Source organism: Nycticebus coucang, chromosome 12 (assembly GCF_027406575.1).
Source record: "Nycticebus coucang isolate mNycCou1 chromosome 12, mNycCou1.pri, whole genome shotgun sequence".
In the NCBI taxonomy this organism is placed as follows: domain Eukaryota; kingdom Metazoa; phylum Chordata; class Mammalia; order Primates; family Lorisidae; genus Nycticebus; species Nycticebus coucang.
The window spans coordinates 44,977,464-44,998,279 of record NC_069791.1 but is presented as its reverse complement, the minus strand read 5'-3'; the positions used below and the strand labels follow the sequence as shown (position 1 = coordinate 44,998,279).

Sequence of the window (20,816 nt, the reverse complement as noted above, 5' to 3'; positions counted from 1 at the left end):
TTTCAATTTCCATTTGCATGAAATATTGTTTTCCAATCCTTTACCCTGAGTCTGGATGTGTCCTTGGGGGTTAATGAGTTTCCTGAAGATAGTAGATACTTGGCTTATATTTTTTTATCCAATTATTCAGCTAATGTCTTTTCAGTAGGAAGTTCATTTTATCGAGAGAATTCATAAGTGGGGCAGATTTCTGTTTGTCCTATTGTGTGGTACCCTGTTGCTTTGTTTTATCACTTGGGACATTGTAGTATCTAGACTTAAACCTTTACTTTGTGGGTTGTTGTACGCTGGTGGGAGTCTCTTGTGCTGATCAATGTATAGTACAGGTTTGTGTACGTCCTCCAGGGCATATCTAGTTGTGACAAAGTGGGAGAAAATTTGATTTCACCATCAAATATGAAATTTAGTCTTGCAGGATACAGAATCCTAGGCTGGCAGTTGTTCTGTTTAGGAAGATTGAAGATAGGGGTTTACTGCCTTCTGGCTTGTAGGGTTTCTGCTGAGAAATCAGCTGTTAACCTGATGGATTTACCCTTGTAGATCAGATGCTGCTTATGATAAGCTGCTTGTAGAGAATTTTCTCTTTCATTATAATTTTGGCCAGGTTAATTGAAACGTGTCTAGAGGATGCTATATTTGAATTGAATCTTCCTGGAGTTTGATGTCAGTCTAGTCATTGGATGTCTGAGTCTCTCGACATGTTTTGGAAATTTTCAACAACAATAGATTCCACTAGACCTTCCATGCTTCTGAGACTCTCTTTTTCTTCCTCAGAGAATTATACCTATAATTTGTATGTTTGTATACTTTGCATGATCCCAAATCTTTCTAAGGGATTCTCTACTTTAGTTCTCTTCTTTTGTTCCTCTTTAAATGACTGGGTTAGCTCAAGAGCCTAGAGTCAAGCTTTGATATTCTTTTTTCTCTGTGGTTTAATCTGTTGCTGAAACTCTCTGGTATGTTTTGAAACTTGTTGAATGCCTCTTTTAATTCTTTCAGCTCGATTATATCCTTTCTAATTTTGTTTAGATCCTTGGTACTTTGTCTTCAATTTCATTAGTTTTTTTGAAATATTTTTTGGGCTTCTTTTTGCTGGTTTTCGACTTTCTTTTCAATTCTGTTCATCTTATTTGCCATCCATGTTCTGAATTCTATTTCTGTCATTTCAGCAATTTCTTTATGGTTGGAATTTTCTGCAGTAGTTCCATTGTGATCCCTGGGGAGAGTTGATCTATTCTGATTTTTTCATGTTGCCAGTTTTTTTGCTGGTTTCTTATGTATGGTTTCTTTTTTTTTAGCTCTAGGCTACAGGGTATGACCCTAAATCATACTTGGAGTTTTTCCTATTGTTTTTGAATAGGGAGAGATCACTTAATGGCACTTTATCAGTGGTAATAACACCTATTGGATATGGTGTTCATCTTCCCTTTACTGAGCCTCACCCTGTCCAGAGTTCAGCAAACTATCAGGTCAAAGTTCAAAGCAGGACTTCTGGCTCTGCTGTGGTGGTGGAATCTCTGTAGTGGTGCCACAGGCCTGGGGTGGGGGATGCTGGATGCTGTGTGGGACCCTGCTGTGTGGGGCAGTCAGCGAGTTCCAGAGAGGGAGCTTGGGGCCCTGGCTCCAGTGACCTGAACAGGACCTGGAATTCATAAACAATACAAAAAAATTTTTTTTTTGTTTTAGAAGCTTGCTGAATCTCCCTGGGTAGAGTACAGTGGCATCAGTTCCCGGCAGCCTCAAACTCCCAGGCCTAAATGATCCTCTTGCTTCAGCCTCCCAAGTAGTTGAGATTACAGATGCATGTCACCATGCCCAGCTAATTTTTTTCCTTCTATTTTTGGTACAGATGAGGGTTTTGATCTTGCCCAGGATGGTCTTGAACTCTTGTCCTGATGCAATCTTCCTGCCTTTGCTTCCTAGAGTGGTAGGATTATAGATGTGAGCCACTGTGTCCAGCCTAAAAACTCATTTGACTTAACTAGTTTTGTAGTTTGAACAGACTCAGAATCCTAAAATTTTAGGAAATAGAAGGTATATTTAAACTATTATCAAACCTCTTTAACTCCCATGCTCCCTCCAAAGATCATGGTTTCAGCCATCTTCTGTGATATCTTACTAGTTTTATGTTATTTACTTGAGTAATTAAGTCATTTTAGGTAAAAAGGTAATTTGAGAAAGGAAATACATGACTAGTATTCAAGTAAATCTTCAGTTTTCAATGTTTTATTTAATTAAGTTTGGTTTCTATCTTTTTTTATTTTTTTTTACTATGGATTTGCCTTTTTTCATATGTGCATGTTGCACTTTTTCCACTAGATAAATTCATTTTAGCAACAGATTTATATTCCCTGAATTGATCATCAATCTCCTTTTTGCATGTTTGCTATATGCAAGGCACTGGTTGGTACTAAGCTTTAAGAAAGCATGGAGACAGGGGTCTCACTCTTAGTGAGCATGGCTGTGTGTGGTGGCTCATGCCTGTAATTCCAGCATTTTGGGAGGCCTAGGTGGGTGGATTGCCTGAACTCAGGAGTTTGAGACCAGCGTGAGCAAGAGTGAGACCCCACCCCTAAAAATTAGTAGTCTCAGCTACTTGGGAGGTGGAAGTAAGAGAATATCTTGAGCCCAAGGGTTTGAGGTTGCTGTGAGCTATGATGCTACAGCACTCTAACCTAGGTAGCAAAGTGAAAAGAAAGCATGGAGATTTACAAAGATGTTATCAGACTTTCACAGAATTCACTAATTTATGCAAACTAATGAAATGCATATTAAAATTTTTGTTAGATAAATTTCAGTTAAGGTAATTGTATTTATTTTCTGACTTCCAATATAAAATCAGTGAGCAATAATAAGTTCCACTTAAAAGGAAAGATCACTCATATCCTTCCTGGCTCTCCCTCTTTTTTGAAGAAAGTGTTATTTTGTCAGCTTAACCCTTTCCAGTCCTTTATTGGACTTCATCTGACATGATATTCCTATTCCACTCTGATATCAGAGGACATCTGATACATTTTTTTATGCTTCTCAGTCCATGACAAAATGTCAGTTTTTGAGTACTGACATAAGAGAGGGACTTCTCTCTCCTGGCACAAGAGGGGAGAGTTGACCTGAGTGGAAAGGTGGGAAATGAGGAAATACAAAGCAATGAAAGATGGGGAAAGGGACACAAAGAAAGGCAGGAGCCGAGAGCTAGGTTGGTGTCTAGAGGGCTGATGCAGCTGATGACTGCAGCCAACCACTGAACCTTGGAAACAGTTTTATTTATACAGTATCTTAACAAGATTGCATAAATCTTAACACATGGGGTAGAGATCAACCTTAAAGAGGAAAACTGTGCTTCAATAACAAAGTATGTATGGGCTACATGACTTCTGAGAGGTGAAAGCAATGTTGTTAAGGGAGGAGAAGTGGTTGGGAGTCGCTCCCTGAGCATTACCCAGGCTGTGGGGGCCCTGCCAGACATAGCCCACTCCCCACATATCCTCCCTTTTTTATTTTATATTTTTTCTAATTTGTGATTAAACAATTTTAGTTATTTGACTCTGCTTGACTCCACCTCTACAGAAAACAAAGATGTCTTTAGCTAATTGAGCACAGCTACAAATGTAGACCCATGCATAACAAACATGACAAATAGTTATCACTAGAAAAACTTCTCAAAGGTGACTGGCTTGCTACAGTGTTGCTCCAGCTTCTTCCATAGTTCCCATGTTATAAGCTTCACACTCCATGATGTCTTGGCTCAGCAATGAACCTCCTGGGGTGTCAGTCCAGTTTCTTCTAGAAGTTCTTCTGGCTCCATTCATGGAACCAACCAGGGCTGTCCACTGTTCTAAGAAAAACACGAAGATAGCCTGTCCCCCATATCAGAACAAGGTCAGGCCAAATACCCAGTTAGAAGATCTTTCCGTAGCACCTCAAGATGTTAAGAATTAGGTGCATTCCAAAAACGTTCTGCTGCTGTGTACCTGGATCATAATTGACCTGGTAAAAGACCAGAAGGGTTCACACCAAAATTACGAACAGTGGTAAGTAAAACATTTGTTATCTGCAGGATGTAGAGGAATAGTTCATAATAATGAGTGGGGGAATCCTGTATCAATCCTCCCTTTCCAGATAGATGCTCTAACTTCCATTAGGGGAAAAGGGGCGCTGACTGCTCCAAACCACTTCCTGCTGAAGATGGACGATGATATAGGGGGGCAGTTAAAGCTTCCTCAATCTTAACTCTGGAGGTAGGTAACTTTCCCCAAGCTTGTAAAGCTAATTGATTTGCTGATAGGTTTCAGGTGGATATAAGCCTGAGCCCCTCTACAGTAAAGGGAATGTTATTTTGTCTATTTTCAGCAGCCTAATCAGCCCATTCTAGCCCATTCTAACCTCCACAATGAACAATCTCCTCCAGAAAGGCAAGCCTTAGCAACTGACTTCCAGTCCTCAGGAGGGAGACCCTCACCACTCAAAGTATCTACCAAAGCCAAAGCAAAAGGAGCTGTGAGACCATACCGAGTATACACCTTTCCCAACTCCCCAAACACCTCAAAAGAAAGACACCGATGCTCTCTAATACAACTGCCTTGCTGATCTGCAGCCTCTGGCACCAGGAAGTAAGAAAAGCCATTTAGACATTCAAGCTTGTGCAAGTCTTTTGTAATGAAGATGTAAATGAAGATTTTTAACTTTAATCCTTTGCTTTGGTGCTGCAAAAGTAGCAGCGTTAACAGTTCCTTCCTTGGGAAACCTCCTGAACAAACAAACCGTTTTCAGCTTTTACCCTTAACCTTACTGTTTCTGCAGTTCTTACCCTTAACCTTACCATTTCTAGTTTTTACCATTAACCTTACTATTTCTACAGTTTTTACCCTTAACCTTACAGTTCCCAGCTTTAACCTAACAATTTCCAGTGATATCACAGGCACACATAACATATACAGACACATAGACGTACTGATAGACATAAAGAATTATTCCCAAACATGATTACCTCCCCAAATTTACTAACTGTACAGTTCCACTTTTTTCACTTTCTTACTTTTTTTTCCCACTTTTCTCTTCTCATGGGGGCTTTCCTCACCTGTTTAGTTCCACTGTCCCGTACCCTGTCCCCTGTTTGAACCAGAGGGGGAATGGTGGGGAAGAAAGATTCCCTCACCTGCTTGAACTTACTTTTCCATACTTAAGTCCCTGTTCGGGCACCACATGTTGCATACTGGCACGAGATGGGGACTTCTCATGACCCAGTGCAAGGAGGGAGAGTTGACCTGAGTGGAAATGGTGGGAAATTAAAAAATACAAAGCAATGAAGATGGGGAGAGGGACACAAAGAAAGACAGGAGATGCGAGATAGGATGGTGTCGGGAGGGCCGACGCAACTGATGACTGCAGCTAGCCACTGAACTGTGGAAACAGCTTTATTTATACAGTATCTGAACAAGATTACATAAATCTTTTTTTTTTTTTTTTTTTTTTTTGTGGTTTTTGGCCGGGGCTGGGTTTGAACCCGCCACCTCCGGCATATGGGACCGGCACCCTACTCACTGAGCCACAGGCACCGCCCCCAAGATTACATAAATCTTAACACATGGGGTAGAGATCAACCTTAAAGAGGAAAACTGTGTTTGTCAATAACAAAGTATACATAGGCTTCTGAGAGGTGAAAGCAATATTGTTAAGGGAGGAGAGGTGGTTGGGGGTTGCTCCCTGAACATTACCTAGGCTGTGGGGGCCCTGCCGGCCACAGCCTGCTCCCCACAGTTAGTGACTATGTGAGTATATACTTTGGCCCTCAAACACAAGTTATCACTGGGTTATAGGAAGAAACAGACTGTTTAGTTTGAAAAATCAATAGTTATTTTAGAATACACACCAACACCGTTCATGTGAAGAGTGGAGAGAGCTGATTAATACTGTGGATGTTACAAATTTACAAGGTCCTACAAATGGTGGAAAAAATTACTCTTCTGGCTAATGGAAGTTGCAGTTGTGAACAGCTATATTCTTTACTCATTAGATAAGAAAATGGAAGAGGTGGGGCAAGATGGCAGCTGAGTAACAATTTCTTTGTGACCCAGGGCAGTGGGATTGGGGAGAGAAGACTCCAGGCACCTCTGGCTTGTGGGCTGTGCCCAGAAACTTCCCTTTGGGGATGCAGGGAGATAGCCAGAGACTTCTGGATCCACAGAAGAGGACAAAAGCAGTGGAAAAGTGGCAAGTGGTTGCGTTTGTTCTGAGGCTGTGGTGGCTGCTGCTGCTATAGGCACAATAGCAGCAAGATTGCAGACAGGGAAGGCCTTCCCTACGGGTTGTTTTGATTTTTTGGACTTTGACACTCAGTTGAATTACCTTGGGAAACCTTGGGCAAGAGTGCAAGTGACTTTAAGCATTGTCCCGTGTCTGGGACTAAGCTGCTGGGCCAGAACGGCACTTTCATTGTTCGGCTCCATGGCATGCATCCACAGTAGGAGAGCCACCATGCAGGTTCCACCTTCAGGGTCACAGAGTGCGGCCCGGGCTCAGAGACCTTGGGCGAGTGATCTAGTGACTGTGAAAAGCACCAAAGCCAGGACTGAGGGCTGGGGAAGAGTGGAGTTTTCAGTGTTCAGCAGTAGCAGAGCTGCCTTGCAGCCTCAGCCCTCAGAGGCATAGAGTGAGGTTGGTTTTGGCATACTTGATAAGCAGGCAACCACTTCAGGAGAGATCCCAATGACACATGCTTTCCTGGACTAACTTATGCTTAGCCAAGGTTAATAGTTTTAAAGCGAGCCGAAGAGAGATTCAGGATCTCAACCCTGCAGGGTTTGAGGGAAAGAAGTCAGCAAAGTCTTCCAGTCTCCATTTTATACACCTGTATCAGCATTGTGATTAGCATCTCAAACCCCAGATCACTTGTTGCCCAGACAGTATTCAGCAAGATATCTATACAGCTTTGTTTTTGTTTTTCCATTTAAAAAAAAAAATTATTTCAACCTTTCCCCTAGATTTTTCTTTCCTTTTTCTGTTTCATTTTTCCAGTGTAAATATAATCTCCCATTGTTGCCTTCTTTAATAATAAGAACTTCATTTTTGCTGGGTTTTCTGCCCCTGTTATTTGGCTTTCCCCCCAGTTTTATCCTGTAAGGTTTTCTGTTTGTTTTGGTTTGATTTATAGTATTTTGGTCTTTCCTCTATTTGGTGGCGGTGGGGTGCTTTGTCTGCTTAGGCTGGCAATGAATGGCTGACCTCAAGGGAACCACCTAATCCAGCACCCCCAGAGGTTAGGGGTTTTTAAGGTGTGAATCAAAGTACCCTACTGTACACCTTTATTACTCGTATTTCCCTCTTTCTGCACCTGTCTTCTTTTTGTCAGTATTCCCTTTTATTCACCCCCTCTCCTTTCTCTTTTTTCTTTTCTTTAAATCTTTTTTTCCTTCTTGCTCTTCAATCTTATCATCCTTTTAGTCCTTTACCAAAAAGACTCACCAAAACTTTAGGCCAGAGGCATGGTAACTTAAAGAACAAGAGGAAGTGAAAGGAAAATTAAGGCAAGGAAACAGACAAAAGAAAACACTCTGAGGAAGAATCAGCAGAATAATCCTGGCAAGATGAAAACCCAGACCAGAGTAACTTCTCCCCCTGCCTCCCAAGGGATCATGAGGTAGCTACTGCAGAGGATTCCATTTATAAAGAAATGTTAGAAATGACAGAAGGGGGAATTTAAAATACAGATGATAAAAACAATGAAGGAAATTACTGAGAAAGTTGAAAATCACCAAAAGGCAATCCAAAAACCAAATCAAATAAGGGATGAATGATATGAAGAATATAGAAAGGATATAGCATAGCTTCGAAGGAATTGAAGCAGTCAATTTGGGAATTTAAAGATGCAGTAGAAAGTATCAATAATAAATTAGACCATGAAGAAGAAAGAATCTCAGAGGTAGAGGACAAAGCTCTTGAGATAACTCAGATAGTTAAAAAGGCAAAAAAAAAAGAGAGAGAAAGCAGAACATTCACTGACAGAATTACAGGACTCCTTGAAGCGTTCATATAAGTTACAGGTATCCCAGAAGGGGACAAAGAATGCCCCAGAAGAATGGAAATCATATTAGAGAATATTGTAAATGAAAATTTCCCAAATATCTCCAAAGATTCTGACACAATCCTTTCAGAGGGATATCAGACCCCAGGTCACCTCAGATCTAATAGAGCTTCTCCAAGACACATTGTGATGAACCTGCCCAAAGGCAAGACAAAAGTAAAGATTCTGCAAGCTGCCAGGAATAAGTGCAAATTGACCTACAAGGGAAAGCCATCAGGGTGACTGCATACTTATCTAATGAAACTTTTCAAGTCAGAAGACAATGGTCATATACCTTTCATCTACTTAAACAAAACAATTTCCAGCCCAGGATTCTATATCCTGCGATGCTAAGCTTTAAAATTGATGGAGAAATCAAATTTTTTGCTGATATGCAAACACTGAGGAAGTTTGCCACAACAAGACCAGCTCTAGGGCGGCACCTGTGGCTCAGTGAGTAGGGCACCGGCCCCATATGCCGAGGCTGGCGGGTTCAAACCCAGACCTGGCCAAACTGCAACAACAACAAAAAATAACTGGGCATTGTGGCGGGCGCCTGTCTTCCCAGCTGCTTGGGAGGCTGAGGCAAGAGAATCGTGTAAGCCCAAGAGTTAGAGGTTGCTGTGAGCCGTGTGACACCACAGCACTCTACCCGAGGGCAGTACAGTGAGACTCTGTCTCTAAAAAAAAAAAAAAGACCACTCTACAGGAAATACTTCAACCTGTTCTACACACTGACCATCACAGTGGACCATCAGCAAAGTAAGCACCCAGAAACTAAAAGACAAAACCTACCTCCACAGTGATGCAAGAGCTAAAACTAAGCAAAGTACTTTCACAAAATAAGATGAATATAACTCCACCACACTTACCAATTATTTCAATAAATGTTAATGCCTTAAATTCCCCACTGAAGAGGCATAGATTGGCTGATTGGATTAAAAAAAAAAAAAAGCCATCCATTTGCTGTCTGCAGGAAACACACCTAGCTTCTAAAGAAAAAATTAAAACTCTGAGTTAAGGGTGGAAAGACAATTTTTCAGGCAAACGGAATTCAGAAGAAAAGAGGGGTTGCAATCTTATTTTCAGATACATGTGGATTTAAAGCAACTAAAGTCAAAAAAGACAAAGATGGTCACTTTATATTGGTCAAGGGAAAAACATAGCAAGAAGACATTTCAATTCTATTTATGTACCCAACTTAAATGCTCCCAGAATCTTAAAACAGACCTTACTCAGTCTAAGCAATATGATATCCTATAACACCATAATTACAGGGGATTTTAAGACTCCTTTTACGGAGATGGACAGATCCTCTAAACAGATATAAGGGACTTAAATGAGACCCTAGAACAACTGTGCTTGATAGATGCATATAGAACACTCCATCCCAAAGATAAAGAAGATACATTCTTCTCATTGCCCCATAGAACATCTACAAAATGATCATATCCTAGAACACAAAACAAACCTCAACAGAATCAAAAGAATTGAAATTTTACCTTTTATCTTCTCAGATCACAAGGCACTAAAGTTGGAACTCAGTTCCAACAAAAACGTTCAACCCCACACAAAGGCATGGAAATTAAACAACCTTCTGTGGAATGACAGTTGGGTGCAGGAAGAAATAAAACAAGAAATTATTAACTTCCTTGAGCATAACAACAAAGAAGACACAAGCTACCAAAACCTGTGGGATACTGCAAAAGCAGTTCTGAGAGGAAAATTTATCACTTTAGATGCCTACATTCGAAAACAGAAAGCGAGCACATCAAGAAACTCACAAGCCATCTTATGGAATTGGAAAAAGAAAAACAATCTAAGCCTAAACCCAGCAGAAGAAAAGAAATATCCAAAACTAAATCAGAGATCAATGAAATTGAAAACAAAAGAATCATTCAGAAAATTAGTGAAACGAGGAGTTGGTTTTTTTGAAAAATAAAATAGATAAACCTTTGACTAGACTAACAAGAAATAGAAAAATAAAATCTCTAGTAACCTCAATCAGAAATGATAAAGGGGAAATAACAACTGATCCCACAGAGATACAAGAGATCATCTCTGAATACTACCAGAAACTCTATGCCCAGAAATTTGACAATGTGAAGGAAATGGATCAGTATTTGGAATCACACCCTCTCCCTAGACTTAGCCAGGAAGAAATAGAGCTCCCGAACAGACCAATTTCAAGAACTGAGATCAAAGAAACAATAAAAAATCTTCCAACCAAAAAATGCCCTGGTCCAGATGGCTTCACACCAAAACTCTATCAAACCTTCAACGAAGAGCTTATTCCCCTACTGCAGAAATTATTCCAAAAAGTTGAGGAGGAAGGAATCTTCCCCAACACGTTCTACGAAGCAAACATCACCCTGATAGCAAAACCAGGAGAAGACCCCAAAAAGGAAAATTTCAGACCAATTTCACTAATGAATATAGATGCAAAAATTCTCAACAAAATTGTAGCCAATAGATTACAGCTTCTCATCAAAAAAGTCATACATCATGATCAAGTAGGTTTCATCCCAGGGACGCAAGGCTGGTTTAATATACGCAAGCCCGGTTTAATATACGCAAGCCCATAAACTTACTGTATCAACAGAAGCAAAAACAAAGACCATATGATCTCTCAATAGATGCAGAAAAGACATTCCATAAAATCCAGCATCCTTTTCTAATTAGCACACTGAAGAGTATAGGCATAGGTGGCACATTCCTTCAACTGATCGAAGCTATCTATGACAAACCCACAGCTAATGTCTTATTGAATGGAGTAAAACTGAAAGGTTTTCCTCTGAGAACTGGAACCAAAGTATCCTCTGTCACCATTATTATTCAACATAGTGCTGGAAGTTCTAGCCAATACAATCAGGTAAGACAAGGAAATAAAGGTATCCAAATGGGAGCAGAGGAGGTCAAACTCTCCCTCTTTGCTAACAGTATGATCTTATACTTAGAGAACCCCAAAGACTCGACCACAAGACTACTGGAAGTCATCAAAAAATACAGTGATGTCTCAAGATTTAAAATCAATGTCTACAAGTCAGTAGCCTTTGTATATGCCAATAACAGCCAAGATGAGAGGCTAATTAAGGACACAACTCCCTTCACCATGGCTTGAAAGAAAATGAAATACCTAACAAAAGAGGTGAGGGACCTCTGTAAAGAAAATTATGAAACCCTTGGAAAAGAAATAGAGGATATTAACAAATGAAAGAACATGCTATGGTCATGGTTGGGAAGAATCAACATTGTTAAAATGTCTATACTTCCCAAAGCCATCTATAGAGTTGATGCCATCCTATTAAAATACCAACATTGTACTTCCAGGGTTGGAAAAAATAATTCTTTGTTTTGTATGGAAGCAGAGAAAACCCCCTATGTTTAAGGCAGTTGTTAGTAATAAAAACAAAGCTGGGAGCATTAGCATACCAGACTTCAGTCTGTACTACAAGGCCATAGGGGTCAAAACAGCATGGTACTGGCACAAAAATAGAGACATAGAGATTTAGAATAGAAAACTGGGAAATCAAACTAACATCTTACAGCCACCTAATCTTTGATAAACCAAACAAGAACATACACTGGGGGGAAAGACTCCCTATTCAATAAATGGTGCTGGGAGAACTGGATATCCACATGTAAAAGACTGAACCTGGAAATTACCTTTCTCCCCTCACTGAAATTACCTTTCTCCACTCACAAAAAGTGATTCAAGATGTGTAAAAGACCTAAATATAAGGCACAAAGTGATAAAAATCCTCAAAGAAAGCATAGGAAAAACACTTGAAGATAGTGGCCTGGGGGAAGACTTTATGAAGAAGTCTTCCATGGCAGTTGCAACAACAAAAATAAACAAATGGGGCTTAATTAAACTGAAAAGCCTACAGATGAGACAACCAAAGCAGATAGACAACCTGCACAATGGAAAAGAATATTTGCATATATTAAATCAGACCAAAGCTTGATAACTAGGATCTATAGAGAACTCATATTAATCCATATGAAAAAGCCAACAATCCCATATATCAATGGGCAAGAGAGATGAATAGAACCTTCTCTAAAGAAGACAGATGAATTGCTAACACATAGAAAAATGCTTATTGTCCCTAATTATTGGAGAAATGCGAATCAAAACGACCCTGAGATATCTAACCCAAGCAAGAATGGCCCACATCAGAAAGTGTCAAAACTGCAGATGCTGACGTGGATGTGAAGAGAAGGGAACACTTTTACACTGCTGGTAGGACTGCAAACTATTAACAACCTTTCTGGAAGGAAGTATGGAGAACCCTCAAAGCACTCAAGCTAGATCTCCCATTTGATCCTGTAATCCCATTACTGGGCATCTACCCAGAAGAAAAAAAAATCCTTTTATCATAAGGACACTTGCACTAGACTGTTTATTGCAGCTCAATTTACAATTGCCACAATGTGGAAACAGCCTAAATGCCCACCAACCTAGGAATGGATTAACAAGCTGTGATACATGTATACCATGGAATACTGTTCAGCCATCAAAAAAGGTAGAGACTTTACATCTTTTGTATTAACCTGGATGGAAGTAGAACACATTATTGTTAGTAAAGCATCACAAGAATGGAGATGCAAGAATCCCATGTACTCAATTCTGATATGACAATTTATGACCTAGTTCATGGTGGGGGGGTGGGGGAAGGGGAGAGCAGTCAGAGGGGAGGTAGGTGGGGGAAGGGGAGAGCTGTCAGAGGGGAAGTAGGTGGGGGAAGGGAGAGCAGAGAGAGGGGAAGGGTGGGGGGATCACGGTATGTGACACACCTTTTGAGGTCAGGACACAATTATAAGAGGGAGTTTACCTAACCAACAAAAAGGAGGGGGCGGGGAATGGAGAAAAAGTGCAGACACACCTTTCTTACAGGAGAAATGTCATCATTTAGCTTGTGAGCAATGTGAGGAACAGAAATTCAAGAAAGAAAGGAAGACCATCATCTTTTGACCCCGAGGAAAGGCTAAATGGGAAGATGCATTTTGTAATGCAAAGTGAAAAAAAAAAATCAATAAAAAATTGCGTGGTTTGCAGCAGAAGAAATGAGAAAGGTGGAAGGAGAGAAACCATTTTCTACTGTGAGACATGCAAGAGGAAGCCTGGACTTCTCATTCTGGAGATTGCTTCAAGACATATCATCCTCAAAAACATTATAAACTAAAATAAAAACAGTTCAATTATTTTATGTAACTAGATAATCATGAGCAGTTCAGATTTATGTTATTCTCTTTTACAACTGTAAGATAATTACAAATAATCCACCAACCTCTTTCTCACCCCAAATAAATAAGAACTGGGGAGTATGCAGGTGGCACAAAAATTGAATTGGAAAAGGTTAAAACCCAGGTAAAATGCTGATAATGATACTGGTAATGTTCCAGTGTTAGATAACTGTCAGTAGGGCTTCCTAAGGTTAGTATCATGCTTTGTCATTCTTAGCTTCCTTTCCAAATTTAATTTTCACTATTCTTCTTCATATGCCCTATGTCTAAGAAAAAAAGGTACAATTTGTTCTTGTCCAAAGGTCCCCTCACTTTCCTATACCCATGCCTTTGCTCATGCTTTACCTGCTGGTTGAAAGATGAATAACCATCTCTAAATCCTATCTTTCACAGTTCATTTTAAATATCAATTTTATTAATATAGATTGGCCAAGAATATAGTACACATTCAGTGCCGATGTACTTATTTGTACGAATATGCTACTGTGTTTATGTTATTAAATACACATAATTAAAAACTGAAAGTATGGCCGTGCATTCCAATTTCATACGATATTGGCTGCCATACATAATACATATATTGAAAAATGTTATATACTAAAATTTAGAATCTATTGCATAGAAAACTGAATGATAAGTAATTTTTTACAAGTAGATGATTATTTCATTGTCTGTTAAAATGATGTTCCGTCAGCAAGGGCTTTTTATTTGTTCCATTGTGTATGTGTGTGGTGTATATGTGTATATAAATACACATATATAAAATATATGAGGTATGTATATCATTTTTGTAGCTAATGGGATTATTATATATAATACTCAATATATACTGATCTCGTTTGTTATATAGTATATTGTATCTTATATCTCTTGTAATTGCAGAAGTCAAACATGACTTGAATATTACAATTTTAATAGTTTTTCCTTTCTTAAAATGTGTATACATTTCTTTGGCGCCCTTTGTGTGTATGTAAGTTATCGCATTTTCTTTATCCAGTCATCTATTGAGGGGCATGTAGGTTGATTCTTTATTATTGTAATTCTGAATGGTGCTTCAAGAAACGTATGAGTACATGTGTCTTCTTGATATGCTGATTTGTTTTCTTTTGGGCTGATAACTGGTAGAGGGATTGCTGGATCAAGCGGGAGTTCTATGTTTAGTTCTTTGTGAAAACTCCACTGTTTTCCGTTAAGGTTGTACTAATCTACATTCCCACCAATAGTTCATAAGCATTCCCTTTTCTTCACATCCTTGCCAACATCTGTTATTTTTTGTCTTTTTGGTAATACTGTGTAGCTATTTTGACTGGTATAAAATGATACTGTACTGTGGTTTTAATTTGCATTTAGTGATTAGTGATGTTGAGCATTTTTCATATGTTTGTTGGCCATTTTTATGCCTTTTAAAAAATGTCTGTCATGTCTTTAGCCCACTTTTTGTGTTAGTTTTGTTTTGAGACATAGTCTCAAACTGTCGCCCTGGGTAGAGTGCTGTAGAGTCACAGCTCACAACAACCTCAAACTCTTGGGCTTAAGCAATTCTCTTGCCTCAGCCTTCCAAGTAGCTGGGAGGCGCCCGCCACAATGTCTGGCTATTTTTTGTTGTTGTTATTGTAATTGTCATTGTTGTTTTAGCTGGCCCGAGCCTGGTTTGAACCTTCCAGCCTTGGTGTATGTGGTCAGCGCCCCACCCACTGAGCTACAGGCGCCACCCTTTAGCCCACTGTTTAATGGGATTATTTTGTTGTTGAGTTGTTTGAGTTCCTTCTATATTCTGCATATTAGTCCATTATTCTGAAGTAGTCCCCGATGCCTACTTCACAGATATTTTCTCTCGTCCTACAAGATGTCTTTTTGCTCATCTCAATTTCTTTTGCTGTCCAGAGGCTTTGCAGTTTAAACCCCATTAGTCTATTTTTGCTATTGCTGCATTTGCTTTTGACATTTTTTTAGTTATGAACTAAATGAGTTCATGTATAATTGAGTTTGTTTGGGTTTTTTTTAGTATTTTTATAATTACAGGTTTTACATTTCAGTTTTTAATCCAGCTTGAGTTATTTTATGTATATGGTGAGAGATGGGGATCTGGTTTCCTTCTTTTGCATATAGTAAGCCATTCCCCCTCTGTTCCCCCCCACCCCTCGCATTGTTTATTGCATAGGTTGTTCTTACTTCGTTGTCAACTTTGTCATAGATCATGGAGCTTTATTTCTGGATTTTCTGTTGTGTTCCATTGATCTCTGTGTCTGTTTTTGTGCCAGGACTATGCCGTTTTGGTTAATACAGTTTTGTAATATAATGTGAAGTCAGGTGATGTGATTCCAGCCATGTTCTTTTTGCTTAGGATTGCTTTGGCTTTGGGCTCTTTTTTGGTTCTATGTGAATTTTAGGATTCTTCTTTTCTAAATCTGGAAAATAACATTAGTATTTTGATAGAAATTGTATTGAATCTGAAGATTGCTTTGGCCATACTTACGGCCATTTTTAACAACATTGGGTCTTCTGATCCATGAGGATGGGATATGTATTTTTCCATATGTATTTTATAATTTTTTCATCAGTGTTTCATAGTTTTCTTTGTAGAAATCCTTCACCTCCTCGGTTAAATATATTCCTAGGGGCTTTTTTTTTTTTTTTTTTTTTTTGTAGCTTTGTTTGTTTGTTGACAGAGTCTTCATCTGTCACCTTGGCTAGAGTGCAGTGGCATTATAGCTCATTGCAACTTCAAGCTCTTGGAAGTGATCCCTTTGCCTCAGCCTTCCAAGTAGCTGGGTCTACAGGTGTGCACTACCATGCCCAGCTAATTTTTTCTATTTTAGTTGAGATAGGGTCTCACTCTTGCTCAGGATGGTCTCAAACTCCTGACCTTGAGAAATCCTCCTACCTTGGCCTCGTAGAGTGCTAGGATTACAGGTGGGAGCACTGTGTCTGGGCTTTTGGTGGCTATTGTTAATGGGATTGACTTCTTGATTTGGTTCTCAGCTTGGTTGTTAATTGGTACACAGAAAGAACACTGATTTTCTTGTTTATTTTGTATCCCGAAACTTTACTGAATTCATTTATCAAATGTAGGAGTCTTTTGGAGACTTGGGGGCTTTCTAGGTATCGGATCATATTGTTACCAGAGATACTTTGACTTCTTTTTTTTAATTTGAATTCCTTTTATTCCTTTCTCTTGCTTATTTCCTCTGGCTAGGACTTCCAGTATTATGTTGAAGAGTGGTGAAAGTAGGCATCTTTGTTTTGTTCTAGTTCTTAGGGAGAATGCTCTTTTTTTGCAGTTTTTGGCTGGGGCTGGGTTTGAACCAGCCACCTCCGCCATATGGGGCCAGCACCCTACTCCTTTGAGCCACAGGCACCGCCTGAGAGCTCTTTAACTTTTCAGTATGATGATGTTCAGTATGATGTTGGCTGTAGGTTTTTATATGGCTGTTATTATTTTGAGGTATATTCCTTCTATGCCTAGTTTGTTATCATAAAGGGCTGGATTTCATCAAATGCTTTTTTGTGGTTTTATTTGTTTTTAATTCTATTTATGAGGTGAATTACATTTATTGATTTGCATATGTTGAACCATCCAAAAATTCAATATTTTAGGTGTAGAATTAAGGTTGGAGTAACCATGCTTGTGGCATGATTAGTTGTAAATCACCAACTAGAACTTGCCAGTTTCGGTGTGATATTTGGTATTTACCAGAATTTTTGATGTAACATGGTATTTCTAATCTTTAAGGTATCTTAGTTCTAGCTTTCTAAAATAGTTCTTTCTTGGATTATTATAAATCATTGTGACTGGTTTTTGTTGTTTGTTTGTTTGTTTGTTTTAGGAGCCCCCACGCCCCGTGCACCCAGCACCCTTACCAGAAGCCCCACAGCCACAGCGTCTGCCCCCAGAAGCTGCCAGCACATCTCTGCCTCAGAAGCCACACTTGAAGTTAGCACGAGTTCAGAGTCAAAACGGCATAGTACTGTCATGGAGTGTCCTAGAGGTAGATCGAAGCTGTGCCACTGTTGATAGCTACCATCTCTATGCTTACCATGAGGAACCCAGTGCCACTGTACCCTCACAGTGGAAAAAGATTGGGGAAGTAAAGGCACTTCCCTTGCCTATGGCATGTACTCTCACTCAGTTTGTATCAGGCAGCAAGTATTACTTTGCAGTGCGAGCCAAGGATATTTATGGACGTTTTGGACCTTTCTGTGATCCTCAGTCTACAGATGTGATCTCTTCTTCCCAGAGCAGTTAAACCTTGAAGCCTTTATCTCTTCCTCTTTTAAAAGTTCCACTTTTGGTCTTGTTTTTAATCTTGTGCATGATACTCAATGTAAAATTCACATCGTGCAAGATTTCTTGGACAGGTGTGTATATACACTACATTTGTTTATAACAAGAAGTAAAATAAACTCAGCCCACAAAGCAAGAAATTTTTCCTGAACAATTTAAGCTTCAGGGTTTTGAAATGTAAATGTTTACCTTGTTTTACTTTTGAGGCTGGGGAATATGTGTGGGTGTTTGTGTGGTTTTTCCCTATTTATGTGTTACTGCATTGGAATCTCCAGTTTTATTCTCAAATTTATCTCTTTCCGTATAAAGTTCATCAAAGGATATAAGATATGTAACTGGCATGATTCTGCTTCTAAGGGATCTGTAAGATCATAGTTAAGTGATTTAAACTGAACCTAAACAAAATCCAAAGAAATAAAAAGCAAAATGGCTCGATAGTTTAAATAGGTTAATTTGAACACAGGAAAGGATCTATTCATCTTTTGTTTCTTCTCCTGGCTTGTCAGGTGAAAAAAATTATGCAATGGCTCCCTCACTTTTCTAATCTGGCTTTTAGATTTATTTTGTGCCTTAAAAATTAACTGCAAAAATAAACATGGTCATATGTTCATTGTTGTTTACTCTTCCCTTTTAGCCTTTCACTGTTTCTCCTTCATCTCTACCATAGCACACCCCCAAGTAATTTTTAAACAGAGGCATGCATATATTCACATATATATATACATATTGCATATATATGTACGTGTCAATATATGTGTATGTATATACACATTTTTTCCATTTGTGGCATCACTACAACTTAACTCCAAAAATTTGACTTGCTATTTTCTTCTAAGAATACAGATGCTTTTATTTTTGGTCACTATAAAATGACTCTGTATAAACTGGACCAAGAGAAAACCACCTTGTGTAAGAAAATTTTCCTTTAAACACATTTTAGTATTCATGTTCCACACTGTTAGAGACTGTGAAAGCAGTTCTATTTGATTTAATCACCTGAAGCTATCACCCAATACTAATTCCTTACTATTCATTCAAAGGAAGTAAATTATAAAATTCACAGAATAGAGTGAGCTAAAAGATTGAGGAGAAAGCTTCATTTCTTCTTTACTTTCATATCATCCTTCCTGTTTTAACCTTTAACTTTGTTTTTGATGGTGCCAAGTTGAATCTGATTTAGTCTTTGTCAGCTTTGGATTGAATTTAAAGTGTGTTCTCACAGTCATTTAATGTAACAATCAGATACAAGTTCCTGTGTATCTCCATTTCTCTTCAAAGTTAATAAAAGTCAGCTTAGTTCATGGATTTTCAATATGAGGACCAGCTATACTGGTGTCAGGCGTTTTGAGTGTAGATAGTTTAGGTCTGGAGGGCTGGGGCTGGATTGGAAATGTTTTGAAAGGAATTCATGGAGTTTGTGAAATAACTTTCTAGTTATCTTCTCTTACAATACTTATTCATTTTCCTAGAGTTGCCAGAGAGAGCTTTTCCCTTTTGTTATATGCCATTTTGGCGTATTATAGGAAGTATTCTAGTTGTCAGAAACTCTTTTTAGATACTTTTCTACTGTACTGTCATCTTAGGTTTGAATGGTGATGAAGAAAGCCTGATTCAAATCTTTCTTTCACTCTCAGAAAATGAAATCACAATGAGAATTAGTTTTCCGTGAGTCAAATTTTCTTTCTTTCTTTTTTTTTAGACAGAGTTTCATTTTGTCACCCTTGGTAGAATGCTATGGCATCATAGCTCACAGCAATCTCAAATTCCTGGGCTTAAGCAATTCTTTTACCTCAGCTTCCCAAGTAGCTGGGGCTGTAGGCACCTGCCACAATGCCCAGCTATTTTTAGAGACAAGGTCTCGCTCTGACTCAGGCTGGTCTCGAACCTGTTAGCTCAGGTAATCCACCCGACTCAGCTTCCCAAGTGCTGGGATTATAGGTGTGAACTACAGCACCCAGCCCCTGAATCAAATTTTCTAATCAACTATGTCAATATTACTCATTTTAGGACTAATGTTGATGGTAAAGAAGTTGCCAAGTCACGCCAGTGAACATTTCAAAAGGAAGGAATCAATAATTTTCTCTGTATGAACACCTATGTAAATCTACATATATATATGGTTTTACTTGCCTTGGTTCAATTTTATGTATTCAAGGTTATTCCTGTCCACAGAATTGAAGCCCCATGTTCAAGTGATTCTTTATTGGCTCTTTTATGGCTACATGCTAAGATTTTGCTTAGCTAGCTTAGAAAGTTTCCCTTGGTAAACATCTTTATTCATATTTACTAATCTTTTCTGAAAAGCTTTCATAGCATCATATAATCAGGTGAAGAATGCCCAATATAAAGAAAATATTTGTTCCTTTTAGTCTATATTATATTTTCTGTCAAAGGAAGAAAGATAACTTCTCAAATCATAACCCTAAAAATAGATTTTATACTACAGTAAAATAATTACTTAAAATATCTTATTCCAGATGGTAGAAGAAAGGTACAAAGAGAGGTTGTATTAAGGAAAAATTCTATTTATTATAAGATGATCTCCTCACCTTAGCCTGCCATGGGACTTATGGGCACCAGATGTACTGGATTTAGAGTGAACATGTTAGGTTTGAATGCTAGGCTTTTATTTGGAGCAGGTTTCAATGTTGATGAATGCTGACTTTTTGTTTGGTTGTTTCTTTGGCAACAGAGAATAGAGGACTTAACTCGAAATAGCTCCTGATAAGAGATTTTTTAGTAGCAGTTTACACTCCATGGTTACCTTTTTAAAAATTTCATGTTATCTTTTCGCAAAGTCTTACAACTATGCTTGATTATCCCATTTTGGGAATGCACGTTTGCTACATTTTGTCTGACAATACTAAGGTATTGCCTTCTTGGAATCCTGGAAATCTCTGATATTTTAACCTGAAATGTAGAATATTTATGTGGCATTTAATGGTAAGGGTGATGTTTGTTACTTTGCACTTTGTCAGAATAATTTTCACCCTGTTTTAAGTGTAAGCCTCTTTTTAAAATCGTGTCCTGGCCAGGCAATTTATAAATTCCATACAAAGACAACATGTTTTGTTAACCGTTAACTTTATGAGGCAACTATTATCTCTCTATTTCTCTGGACTCATTTTTTGAAATATGCAGAGTACTGTGTACTTTTAACATAGTATGTAAGTTTATAAGAAAAATAGAGAACTTTCTTCCTTGAAAAGTAAAAATTTATTGAGA

At 38.6% G+C, this 20,816-nt stretch overlaps 1 protein-coding gene across 7 annotated transcripts in view; it reads left to right on the top strand.

The window, feature by feature from the left end:
- The window catches only part of ATF7IP (activating transcription factor 7 interacting protein), a 163,481-nt gene that overhangs the window by 135,382 nt on the left and 7,283 nt on the right, over positions 1-20,816 (top strand). For 5 of the 7 annotated variants that reach the window (XM_053554453.1, XM_053554448.1, XM_053554452.1 and 2 more), the window contains one exon: positions 17,134-17,773. The exons of 1 other annotated variant lie outside the window; for it this stretch is intronic. In XM_053554453.1, coding sequence (XP_053410428.1) covers positions 17,134-17,553 — 420 coding nt within the window. In that variant the 3' untranslated portion in view covers positions 17,554-17,773. Of the gene's footprint in view, positions 1-4,119; positions 5,388-17,133; positions 17,774-20,816 lie in introns of those variants that run through there. One more of the 7 variants, XM_053554454.1, reaches the window with a different exon arrangement.